Source organism: Miniopterus schreibersii (assembly GCF_964146895.1).
Source record: "Miniopterus schreibersii genome assembly, chromosome: 3".
NCBI lineage: Eukaryota > Metazoa > Chordata > Mammalia > Chiroptera > Miniopteridae > Miniopterus > Miniopterus schreibersii.
The window spans coordinates 51,355,482-51,368,981 of NC_138103.1; the positions used below are offsets into that span (position 1 = coordinate 51,355,482).

At 40.0% G+C, this 13,500-nt stretch overlaps 1 protein-coding gene across 1 annotated transcript in view; it reads left to right on the top strand.

Annotated features, from left to right (window-relative positions):
• Positions 1-959: 959 nt before the first annotated feature.
• The window catches only part of CHD1 (chromodomain helicase DNA binding protein 1), a 72,606-nt gene continuing 60,065 nt past the window's right edge, over positions 960-13,500 (top strand). Inside the window, exons 1-2 of the mRNA XM_081133117.1 lie at positions 960-1,490; positions 3,541-3,736. Coding sequence (XP_080989243.1) covers positions 3,684-3,736 — 53 coding nt within the window. The 5' untranslated portion in view covers positions 960-1,490; positions 3,541-3,683. The remainder of the gene's footprint in view (positions 1,491-3,540; positions 3,737-13,500) is intronic.

A 13,500-nucleotide genomic window follows, 5' to 3' on the forward strand; every position in this document is an offset into this window, starting at 1 on the left:
AGGGTTTTTTTATTTAAAAAAAAAAAAAAAAGAAAGAAAAGCTTTCCAAGAGGGAATCAGGGCGCTACCGCGCTCGAAAAGCTTCCTCCGACACCTCTCAAGGACTGCCTGCGAGGCCCGCAGTTACAGTTAGGAAAGAAACCGCCAACTAAATTGCAGGACGTTCAACCGAGACAGTTACTAACGTCCGTCAAATCGCTTTTTTTTTTTGGTTGTGATTCTGAACCGCACCCTCCACCCCGCCCTCCGGGGCAGGAACCTAGAAAGGTTGTCAAGTTTGGGGTTTTTGTTTTGTTTCCTGAATCGGGCTCGGGCGGCCCAGGATGTCAACAACTCGGTCTCTATTTTCTCTCCGCCGTCTCAGGTGCTGCCCCGCCCACACCGAGCGTTAGGCCCCCGAGCGGCCCAGGGAGCCAGTTGCCTAAGCGCAGGCGGCGGCGGGAGGCGACCGCAGTTGCCCAACAGCTGGGTTCCCAGGCCGCCCGGTGTGACGCAGCGGCCCCCTCCCCACCCCCCGGACGGGCGCTCAGACCCGGCCGCGGCCTGGCCGACCGGACGCCGCTCGACCGGCCCCTCGACGTATCCGGTGGGAACCGTTCTCGGCTACCCGAACCCCGTCATAGTCTTCCGCACCTCCCCACCCCCTGCTTCCCCGTTCCTTCTCAGTGTCTCAGCCTCGACATCCTTGCGCAACCGTCCCGAACAGCGTCCATACCCGCAAGGAGCGAGCCCGCAGCTCCCACTTCCCGGAACCCAACTCAAGGCCGCTAAGGGAGGGCGCCGAAGCAAGGATCAGCGGCCCGCGGCCGCGGTCAGAGTCCGGAGGCCTTGGCGCAGGCAGCGTGCGCGCTCCCACCCGCGCGCGTGCGCGCACTCGCACGCCGCCCGGACTCAGAACCAATCGCGCTCTTCCTACGCCCTACGATTGCACAACGTAGTTCCTCCCACCGCCTGCGCGCCAGTCGGAAAGAGTTCGGCGTGCTCGCGCCCGCTCGCCCGCCAGCCTGCCTCGCGCCGAGTGGGGAAGGGGAGTGAGCAGAGGAGCTTACGTCGCGCGGGAGGCGGAGGCGACGGCGACCTCGGTGGCGGCGGCGGCGGCTACAACCGAGACGGTTGCGCTCTCGCTCTCTCGGCGTCATGGCGGCTGCTGAGAGTCGATAAGCGGCGGGAGCGGGAGCGCGCGCGTGGCCGCGGCGGCGACGACGACGGCTGATTACTTCTCGCTCTAGCTGCCCTCGTCGTTGGTGCTTCAATAATGAATTGATTGTTGGATCCGCTCCGTAGGGGGTCGCGCATTGGTGCCGCGGGCCGGGGCTTCCCCTTCCCCGCCGCGTCCTTCCCCTTCCCCCTCCCCTTCTCGGACTCCTGCCTACCCCGAGACGCCCGGAGCTTGAGGACTCACTCGGCTGAACGGACCGCGGGCCCGGGCGCGGGGGAGACCGCCGATCCGAGTCGTCTCTCTCCGCCCCGCGAATCCTGCACGCCAGCCGGTAAGAAAGGGAGCGGCGGGCGGGTCAGGATGTGGCGGGGAGGACGGGCACCGGGCAGGCGGAGGGCGGAGGCGGCGCGGTGCCCGGGCGGCGGCCCAGGGGCCGGACGCCGGGCAAAGGCCGGTCGGCTTTTCGAGGGCCGCGGCGGACGGGGTCGGCGTGCAGGGGGCGTGTAAGGGACGAGCGCAGGCCGGCGGCGCGGGGCGCATCCTCGCGCCGGACGGGCAGGCGGCTGGTGGTGGTGTCTCCCCGGCCTCCTGGGCGTGGGGTTGGCGGCGCCGCGAGGGAAGAGCTGCGAGGCTCAAGCAGCGAGCTTTTGGCTGGTGCGTAGGTCCCACCTTGGCCAGGGCTCGCTGCACGTGGGGAGCGGCGGTGAGGGGGAGGGGGCGGCGGCCGGGACGAGCCTGGGACGGCGCGGGGCGGGTCTGCGGGAAGTTTGAGGCGGGAAGAGAGACTCCGGGACGGTGTCGGAGGCCTTGGGAGGCCCGCGGGCGGGGGCGGAGAGCGGGGTGGGAACGTTCCTGTGGGAGGCTGATAGCGCTGCGGCGATGGAGAGATGTAGGAGGAGGGAGGTCGCCAGTCTCCTGCAGAGTGCTGCTTCGAAAACTTAGCAGAAGCAACGCCACTGTTAAAAGACAGGGCATAGGCGAGGACTGAAAAGGTTTAACGACTTAGGGAAGAGTCATTGTTAAGACCCTTGCGAGGCTGGAGAGAGCTGCGTGCGCTCGGAGCTTCAGGACTTGCGGCTGTGAGAAGGGTCTCGGAAAGAGGACTTACTCAGATGGAAGATGAGGGGGAAAAGGAAGTTACAGTGTACAAAGAAAGCCATTTTGAGGGGCGAAAGGAAGGTGAAAAGGAAAGAACGGAAAGAGGAGTGAACTTTCTCTACGAAGAGAGACTTCTCGGGAAAGGCAGTTTGTTAAGAGTACCTAGATTTTTAAGACTGCTGTAATAGTAAAGCTTTTTGAATAGCTGGAATGAATGTTTAACATCAGGAATAAATGTTTCGGGGAATAGTTACTTTTTGGATAACCAAGTTCTGGCAGAGTCTACTGGACTGTAGTCTCTGGAGAATTAAAATCCTGATCTAGACTCAGAGTTTGCTATGATTGAATTGGCAGCGGCCTATTTCCCCCCATTTTTTGTGGAGTGGAAATAATCGTAGGAGTGAATTCTCTTTGCTGAGGTCGGAGGACAGCTCTGCTCTCAGTCTGCTGTCTCGGTACTTTTCTGGCTGGGGAAGGATCTGACGTCTCCTTCCCCCGCTTCTTCCTCTCCCTCCCCTGCCAGAGATCTCCTTTGTTTATTCGTGGATGGCTTGTAGGTGACTCTCCAGTGCTGTGCTGGTATCTTGAAAGGTGGAAGTACAGTGTCTTGATCCATAATTTTTGCCCCAGACTCCTTATTTAAAAAATAAATAGTATATATTTTATTACCTTTTTTAAAAAATGGAATCTCTGCAAGTACAAACTGGATTTTTTCTTTTTTTCAGTCCACTATCGGTTTACTTGTGAACGAACATACTTATTTTGACCTATACATTTTTATTAGGATTATATGATATCCTTTAATACCCTTTTATTCTGCTTTTATGTGAGCATTTTCAGAACTCCCTCACTCCAGTATATGAAGTTCTGGGTGATAGGTATTAGTGCTTGATTCAAGGTAACCTTTTCCCCCTCAATTTGCTTGACCAAGAATTTAATAAGACTCCATTTTCTGTTCTTTGTGTGTATGTATATGTTACATACTACCACTTTGCTTTCGTTATCTATTACATATATATTGCTATACAGTTGCAATTAGTCTAAAAGTTTTATCACTCCACAGATATTTTCATTTCTGTCAAAAGTAAGAAATGGTGTGCTAAATTTCTAGTTAAGAGTTAGGAATGTAGCTAATAGAAGCCTAGGTATTTTGAATAAAAGACCCCTACTCCTTCTGTACCCCCTCTAATCTAAGTGGCTTAGATTTGTGTAAGTTCTAAATAGACTTTTTAATGTTTTTCCCCTTAGAGAAATTTTCTTACTTTCTTAATGTGTTTTTTTAGGTGAATCAAAAAGGGTCCCAGGAAACCTGTGACTGTTGGAAGAAAATTCATCTGAATTTTTGATATTCAAGGAGTCAGTATTTATATTCATCTTTTAAACTGGGAAGATTTATATTCCATTTTAAAACTTGTTGATATTTACAATGAATGGACACAGTGATGAAGAAAGTGTTAGAAACAGTAGTGGAGAATCAAGGTAAGCACTTATCAAGAATTTATAAAGAGAATTGAAAACTTTTGTGATTATTTTTACTTTTTCTAATAGGTGCAGAGTTTTCAGATTCAGATTCTTTCTCTTAGCTATCCAAAGAGCAGAAGTTTCTAATTAATGAAGCTTTAAAAAAAAATTTTTTTTATAATATGAGGAAGGGAGGGGGGAAGAGAGAGAAACATCAATGATGAGATATAGTCATTGACCGACTGCCTCCTGCATGCCCGCTACTGGGGATGGAGCCTGAAACCCCTTCAGGTGCCCTGACCAGGAATTGAACCATGACCTCCCGGTTCAACCATTGGGCCACAGTGGCCGGGCTATATGAAGCTTTTTGGTAACAGATTTTAATTATTTTTTTTCCCATTGAGATACACACAGAATTTACGGAAAGTTTTGGGTTAATAATTAAAGCTAACGCAAGTAAAAAAAAGACATTTAAATTCATTTGACTGTTAATGCACTCTCCAAATAAAAGCAGTAAGAATGTCTGTATTTATATTTTTCTGGCATTTTGTTTTCTTTACCTGTGCTGTCCAATATATAGTATTCATTAGCCATGTGTGGGTCTTTAAATTAAAATTATGAAATAGTAAAAATTCAGTTAATCACACTAGACACATTTCCAATACTAGTCATTTGTGGCTAGTGGCTATCATGATGGACAGCACAGACAGAAAACATTTCTATCACTGCAAAAAGTTCTGGACAATGCTGATCTGGATTTTGTTAAAAGTGTTGCTGCAATACTTCTCTTCTCCCTGCCCCCTCACCCCATTTTCTTTCACATTTGAGTTGTAATTATATATGAATAAGTTGAAGGTTATTACTTGAGCTATGTCTTTGCAAAGAAGATAATGGTTTATGGTAATAAGCCATACTAAGCTATTTTAATTTGTAAGAAGCCTTTTCTAATACAAAGCGTCTTTTAATTCTTCCATCAGCCTCAAAGTTGAGTTATCTGCACAATAATACAATCCATGTAGTTATTGTTCATTTATTATATGTGGAGATCGGGAATATGGACATTGGAGTCAGGTTGCCTGACTTATCCTGATATCTTACCCCAATTCTACTTAGTAGCTGTGTGAATTAGGGCAAATTATTTAATTTCTGAGGTTTTGATTTTTGCACTTATAAAATGGGAATTGCAGTATTATTTATATTATTTAAGGATTGAGATGCTACATGTAAAGGGCTTAAAATAGTTCCTGATATACTGTGCTCTCTATATTTATTATAATTGGCATCATGTTTTATGTATGCCATGTAGTAACATATAGGATATTACATAACTGAAACATTAATTACAGTGATGGACAAGAAACAGGCAGTTTTGGCAGCTAGTAGAATTTCAGAAAAAATGTTGGATAGACAGTGAAACAGTGGTTTAGGCATTTGACCTGAGACTTGGGATTTTTTGGTCTTGTTGGCTATTCTTGAGTTCATCAGCTTTCACAGGCCGACTGGATAACAAGAACATCATAGTGAAAAAGGAGCAGCTATGGAAAGCAGCATTATTTCGTTGAACAGGTACTGGCCTAGGAGTTATAAAACCTGAGTTGACACACCATCTTTGCACTAACTAGTTCTCTGAATGATTTCTCAACTGTAAAACAAGAAGAGTTGAAGTAAATGATTTTGAAGTTTCATCTTACCACTTAATTTACAAACTATAATAATGTTTTAGACAATAGTTTGTCTAGAATCATCAGTTGAGAGGCTAAATTACAAGACTTCAATCTCAGCTTTGATTCAATCTCTACAGGTATACTGACTGTAGCAAGTGAATAGGAGAATCACATTGTCCACTTTCTCTTAATCATTAGTGAGCAATGAGATGGTTATATCTAGAGGAAACAGGAACCAAACTACCCACAAAATAGGAAATAAGACTCTTGAGAGCAAGAGATTATATTCTGTTATAGTCTAACTTGTTCCAGTAATCTTTTATGTATTTTGCTGCCATATCTAAAGCAAAGGAGTGAGTACAGTAGTAAGTGAAATGTGATAGTACAGGGGAAAGAAATTAAACCCCAAGAAATCAATTTATTTAAAGTAATATTTTACAATGCATACTTATTTAAAATAATTGCAAAGCATATTCTCTGGTTATTCTGTGTCATTATTTTACCCATACAGGTTTTATGTCCTGAGAAGTATTAGATACCTAGTTCTTACAACTGCCTTGGTGTTTATCAGGAAGACCTGCTTCTTTTTTACTTTCATTTTCTTCCTTATTGCTGTTATGCTATCCTTTTCCTTTGCTCTACTGTCATTGTTACTAACCCTCAGGTTCTTTCCCCCCTTTCTCACCCCAAGCTTTCATAACAGGGCAGTATAGAGAAGGGAGATTGTGTCTAGTTAAAAAAGTGAGGAGGTGACCTTTATAGATACAGGGATTTTCTTGCAAAAAAAAACAGAAGTTACCCTAACTATGAATATTAATATAGAGTGATGAGAGGAGAAATATACTCTGCTTGAAAAATTTACATACATTGTAAATTTGCTTTTTATTGGCTAGAATTTTTAAATGTATTTTTGCTTCAGATTCCCCCCCCCCTTTGTGGAAGTTTATACAATGAAATAGAATTAAGAAAGGTCATTTGGCATTTTGGGTTAGTATAATAAGCATTCTACTAAAAGAATTTTTTTTTATACTTTCCGTGTAGAAAGCTCTTTATAACGATTTACTGAAAGGAAGAATACATACAAGAAAATGTGTCTTTGGCTGTGCTATAACTGTCAATTTTGAAACTTATTTACTAAGAAATGTGGGTCAGGATGCACCTGTACATCAGTTTCAACTCAACACAAAGTTTACTATATCATTGAAGTTAAGCTTTCTAAAGATACTATTGGAAGATTTCAAAACATCGATTTCCAGCTGTGTGAGTTTATGTTGTCATTTGCAACCAAGTTTTTCTAATCCTAGTTAGACATTTATTATTTTTAAGTTAACTTGAATGATGATTAACTTCAGAAATAGATTTATGAGTAAAGACCAGAAATATGTAATCACATTTTGCTAATTTTCAAATGATTGCTGCACATGCTTAATACTCAGAAGAAACTGCTTGCCTGTGGATTAAATTTTTAATAATGTAAGTTTGTCCATGTAAACTTGAGAATTTATTTGAAAGTTCTTATAGAGAGAGAAATTATTGGTGATATGCAATAATGTTCTTAATCATTTAGAATTAATCTATAGCTGGCAATTGAGCTTTGTTGGCCTGATTCTTAGAATTCTTTTCTTTTTTTGATTATAACTTTTATAGTCTTAACAGTCTTAATTTAATATATGTATGTGTTCTAAATATATGTGTGTATAAATTTTATATTTACTTAGAGGAACTCTGTTGCACTTATGTTTCCTTGGCTTATAGAAAATATTTTAATTACTGTTTTACGCTTCAAGAAATCTTTAGATCTTAACTTTTAAAATGCTTTGGGTAGTCAGTGAGTAGGAAATTGGATAAATGGAAATATTCTAAATGAAAATCTCCTTTATAGAAATTCAGTCTTTAAAATACTTTTTAATGATTTTGAGAAGCCCTATAGTTTAAATGACCTGTTAAATTTAAGGAACACCAAGTAAAGGTTAAATTGAACACATTTTCACCACATTTTTCACCATTTAACAGTTTCAAACTTACTCTGTGATAATACAGTTTTATGTTGAATACTACTATGGTATGCCATTTATGGAAACACTGCATTTATGTATGCACATACTAGAAAGATTTCTTGCCATAAGAATTAGCTTCTTTTACTAAATGAATTTGAACAATTTTTAAAGCCAATGCCAATTAAAATGGTGTTTCCTGAGCTTACCTTGCAGTTACCTCAGAGTTTTTTAAAAAAAAGTTCATTTTTAAATTTCAAAAATTTGTACTAAGAATTATTTTAAGGAAGATAAGAAAATGTGAAATTCCAGAGCAAGAATGGCTAGAAATCATTGAGTTAAAGAAACTGCTTTTTAAAGTTTCCTGTGATGTCGTTAATTGCAGGAAAGGATGACTTTTTCATACCATATTTTGTTAATTTCTCAGTTCAGTAAGTGCTTTCTGCATCTTTTCCTATTAATTTTTTCTTTCCTCAAATATTATGTGTACTGAATCTAAGATCACCTAAGATCATTTCTTAGGCTTTGAAAACTCAAAACTCAAAATTTAATTTAGAAATTACTAAGTTAAAATTTTCACAGAACTTGCTAGGATTGTGGTTAGTCTAAGTTACCATAAACTATTCAGACTTAACTTTTAACTGGTAAGGATAAGAGAATTATATATGTCTTGACTCTCAAAGGCATTACTTTTATCTACATAGGCATGAGAGAATGTGGGGCAAACATTAATGTGTTTTTAATATTGCCTAAGTAGTTGCTTATTTAAGGTCTTGATGACTGGTAGGTTACATCCGGTACAGTTCTGTGTTTAAAAATATGGGTACTTTTTTTTTTAAAATATATCTTTATTGATTTCAGAGAGAGGAAGGGAGAGGGAAAGAGAGGGAGAGACATCAATGATGAGAGTCATTGATTGACTGCCTTCTGCATGCCCCCCTGCTGGAGATTGAACCCACAACCCGGGCATGTTCCCTGACCGGGAATCCAGCTTTGATCTTCTGGATCGTAGGTTGATGCTCAACTGCTGAGCCATGTCCAGCTGGGCAAAAATAAGGGTACTTCTTTGCGGTGAATAGATAAAGAAAGAATAGATGGAGAAAACTTTCTGTTGAACAAAAAATTTTAAATGTACAAAAATAGAAAAGTTGCAGCTCTAGCTGTGGTCCTTGGACCCAGCAGCATTGGCATCACCTAGGAGGAGCGTGTTTGAAATATACAACCTTGTGCCCCACCTCAGACTTAATTGATCAGAATCTTCATTTTAAATAGATCCCTAAGTGATTTGTTTTCTTATTAAATTTATATGCAGCTCTTTGCCTAGAGTCATTAAGCACCTTGCTATTTTTTGTTGTTGTTATTGATGCTGTTGTTATTACACATGCTTTTTATTTTTTGGAAACCCCATGCCAGCAATAGGCTGGGTATACTTTATTTCTCAAGAAACAACAATAAGGGCAACCAGTAATTATTGAGCTCTTCCTCTGACTGAGCCAGGCATAATACACACAGTGCATGGTGTATTACATGAATTAATCACAGTTCATCTTCACAAAACTCCTGTGGTGTATGCAGTGTTGATGATTCCCACTTGCCAGAGGGGAATCCTGATTTCTGGCCATATTTAAAAATCTTTTTGAAAAAACTATTAACTAAATTCCAGACTTTACTTGGATTTCATTGGTTTTTCCATTAACATGCTCTTTCTGTTCCGGGATTCAATCCAGGGTACCATGTTGTATTTAGTTGTTAACTCTCCCCAGTACCCTCTGGTCTGTGAGAGTTTCGAAGTCTTCTTGATTTCCTTAACAGTCTTGAGAATTACTCGCCAGGTAGCCTGTAGTATGTCCCCAGATTTGAATGTCTGATGTTTTTATTAGGATAAGCTAGGGTTATCAGTTTTTAGAAAGACTACCACAGAGAAATAGTGCTCTTCTTTTCATATTGTATGGGGAGCATAACATCCACATGGCATTACTGATGATGTTAACCTTCATCACTTGGCCAAGGTAGTATTTGCCACATTTTTCCACTATAAAATTACTGTGTTTCCTTTTCCATTCCATATTCTTTTTTTTCTTCTTTTTAATGTTTATCTTTATTGTTGAAAATATTACAGATGTCCCTTTTTTATCCCCACTGATCCCCTCCAGCCCACATCTATCCCACCCTCAGGCTTTCCCCCGTATTCTTTTGAAGCATGTCACTGTGTCTAGCTTACTCAGGAGGGTGGGGGTAGGGGGTGGGAATTAAGTTACATCCTCTGCTGGGAGGGCATATTACATATATTAAATGGAATTCTGTAAAGAAGTCATTTCTCCATTTATTCAATCATTCATTTATATAAGCATGAACTTATGTATATGTATTTTATACTTTGAGTTGTAATACAGTAAATTATTTTGTTGCTCACATTGTTTTAGGCTTGCCCATTGGGAGTTCTCTTTCAGAACTTGGCTTCTCTATCATTTTACTCACTCCCATCCTTTTGCCTTATAATCAGCCATTTCTCCAAAGAAACTTGATTCCTTTCGTTGGAGAAAAGGGTATTAGAAACCAAGGTTTTGGTGCTGGGTATGTTGCTATTCAGGTGTCACTGCCTCTTGGCTCTCTTAGCAGGCAGAGCAGACAGCTAGGTAACATAGGTATATATATATGAAACTATGTATATCTACATATTTATAGTTTCTGTATCTGTCCATCTGTATAACGTAAACATTAGTTTGTATTGATGTCTCCAACTCTAATCCTTTTCTACAGGATTCATCCTAACCTTCCTTTCTAGCTTTTTTATAATTTCCTTTTCCAACGGAAGAAAACCTGACTCCCACAGTCCACCATCATGCACTTGAACCTCAGTATACAAGTAAAGCAGTTTCAGAATTTTTAAGCAGTAATCCCAGAAGAAACAAATTTACCAACTAGAATACAATGTTTATGTACAGTTAACAGTTGCTATTACACTTAGCCTTACAGTGTCTAGTTATAAAACGGTTTCCCCAAATTACTCAAGTTAGCTTCCCCTCTTTCCCCCTTTATTATGGTTAAATCATAAATTTGCAGTGAAGTTAGATTCATTTGTTACCTGTTGTATTCTTCCATCCCGGGATCCTCACTCACATGGATTGACGTTTTTTAAACTTGCTTGTATTACATTTACTCTCTGAAATAAGAGTTTTACGGATTTTGACAAATACTTGGAATCATTTATCCTTCACCCAAGTACTGTATAGAAAGATTCCTCACCCTAAAAAATTCCCCTGTGTGTTCCAGATCTTTGGAATCACAATTTTCATTTTAATTAGATTCTCAGGAAATTTGTATACATACTAAATTCATATGCATGGATATGAAGCTATTCACCTGGAGTCATTCAGTATCTTGCCTTGTTTTAAAATTATAAATTAACTTGAAGAAAGATGATTATGATTTAGAGGTTATAATAGAGGAGCCAGTTTAAATACATAATCAAGAAAGTATATTCACATTTATGGGGCCATATAGGTATGCAAGTGAGGTGAAAGAAAATGGAATTGGGCTCATTACTGGAGTCATGTAACAGGCTATATGGGAAGTTTTTATGGAGCTCTTTAACTTTTGTAATCTTGATAATGATGAAAAATGATGTAGTTTGTAAAGAAAGGAAAAACAAATGATAAGTATTCAGAAGCTTGATGGAGAAAAATGTTTTAACAGTCATAGTCCCCCAATAAAGAAGTGCAAGTTCCCTAATAAAAAGAATGTATTGAATATCCTAGCTTTGTAGTTCTTTAACCTGAGATTTATTCAGTGTTATGCTGAAGTTTTTTTATGGTTTGGTCCCAGGCTGAGAAAGAAGAAAAAGGAAGCATAGCTGAATATATGCTGCATGTATTGAGAGATACCCGTACGACTGTATTACCCATGTGAATGGACTGGTCAGAACCATTGGTTTTAGGGAAAGACCTTAGGATCTGTTGTTCCAGAATCAAGTTCTTCTGTATGAATGAGAACATTACTGTTTATATTTAGGAATATGTTATGTGTCACTGTGATGCAACATGACTGCTTAGTCAAAAAGTCAACTTTAAGTAAATGTTAAACTACATTTGAAAGTTTTTTTAGTGAGGATAGATTGAGATTTAGTTATCATTGAGGCATAAAGTACAAAAATAGTGGGGAGCTCTTTTCTTAATAAAAACCATTCCCATTAGCTCTTTTTTATATCTCCTGTTGCTGCTTTCATAAATAAAGTTCTGTGTCTTTAGGTAGTTATTTAATTTAGATCAGTGATTTTCTACCCTTTTCATCTTATAAACTAATTACTAAAATTCTGCACCACACCAAAAAAGATATTTTTTGCCAATCTGACTCCCCCCAAAAGTATAATTTTGATTCATTTACACTGGACAGCTATTGTTGTATTGGCTGTTGTCATGTTTAATTTGACAGTCTAAGGGAAAAGCAGCCATTTCCCCTGACTAAATAGGTATTTGCATATTTTTTAAATTCCTGTGGCACACTGGTTGAAAAATCAGATTTAGGTCATTGAGCAACTTCTAAGCTGTAGATATCCTGAAATGCTAAAATTTGAGATTCTTTTCTAAAATTTACAATCAAGAAAGAGACTTAAGCCTTAAATATTTGTAGTTTCAGGTGCATATGGTAAATACAGAGAGATACAGTCCACAGCAGTTAAAATGTAGGAGACAGAGAAGTTAGATTATAAGACAGATGGTTAATTTCTGCATCAAGCTCAGTATCAAAATGAAATTTAAAAAAATTTTTGTGAGATCATTTAAAACCCTGGTAATCTTCATAGCAGCATTATTTATAATAGCTAAGATCTGGAAACTGCCCAAGTGCCATTAGTAGATGAGTGGATAAAAAAAACTGGTATATTTATACGATGGAATACTATACAGTTATAAAAAAGAAGAATTGCTTACCCTTTGAGACAGCATGGAGGGACCTGTAGAGTATTATGCTAAGTGAAATAAGCCAGTCAGAGAAAGACAAGTATCACAATATCACAAGTGGAATCTAAAGAACAAATAAACTGACAAACAAAATAGACTTAGAGATACTGATGCAGGCAACAGACTGACGTATATCAGAGGGGAAAGGGGGGAGAGATTAATCAAAGAACTTATATGCATATATACATAACCCATTGACACTGACAATAGTGCAGTGAAAGCCTGGGTAGGAGGTGGGAGTAGGGTGGAGTGAGTCAATGGGGGGGGGGGGGCATCTGTAATACTTTCAACAATAAAGATAAATTTAAAACAAAACTCTGGTAATCTTAAATTTGGTGTGTGTTAAAAGCCCGGGCAATGTAGCTTTTATAAGGTGAGGTATTTTGACTGGCTTAGGCAAAAAGTACTTTTTATACCCAGGAAAAATGATGTTAGAAGGCAATACTGTTCTGAACAGTTTTTACGTAAAGAAATGGGGCCATTGGAGAAGAATGGAGTTACATTCTAAATTCCCTCAAGGAAGTCTATTCTAGTTTTTGTGCTTGAGGTAGATTATAATATGATTATTGCGATTTTATGCAACTACTGCAATATTTCCAGTTCTTTGACTAAATTCTGAATTCATTAATAAGAGGAAGTTTGATCTGAAAGGAAATACTATAAGAATTACAACTAGCTGTATACAAGTACTAAAAATATAAATCTTTTCTTTGTTCCAGTTTTAGTGTATATTTTAGACCAAAGGATTGGCTTAGTACACAGTAGCTTATCCCAGTCATATTATACTACATTGATTAAATTTTTTTTGCAGTATGACTCATAGTAGATGGAGGTGGTTCTTTTGTGTAACACACTCCCATGGGTATATGCAGACTGTGATGAAACACCAAATTACAAATAATTTTGTTAGAAAGCAAAGCATGTAGTGCTGGAAATTTTGTGGGGGCTTTTTGTGATGGTATTCCTTAAAGTAATTTAAAAGCACATGTATACATATATGCACACACTTATGTATATATATTTGAGTCCTCATCCGGGGATATTTTTCCCATTGCTTTTCAGAGAGAGTGGAAGGGAGAAAGAGAAGGAGGGAGGGAGGGAGGGAGGGAGGGAGGGAGGGAGGGAGGGAGGGAGGGAGGGAGGGAGGGAGGGAGGGAGGGAGGGAA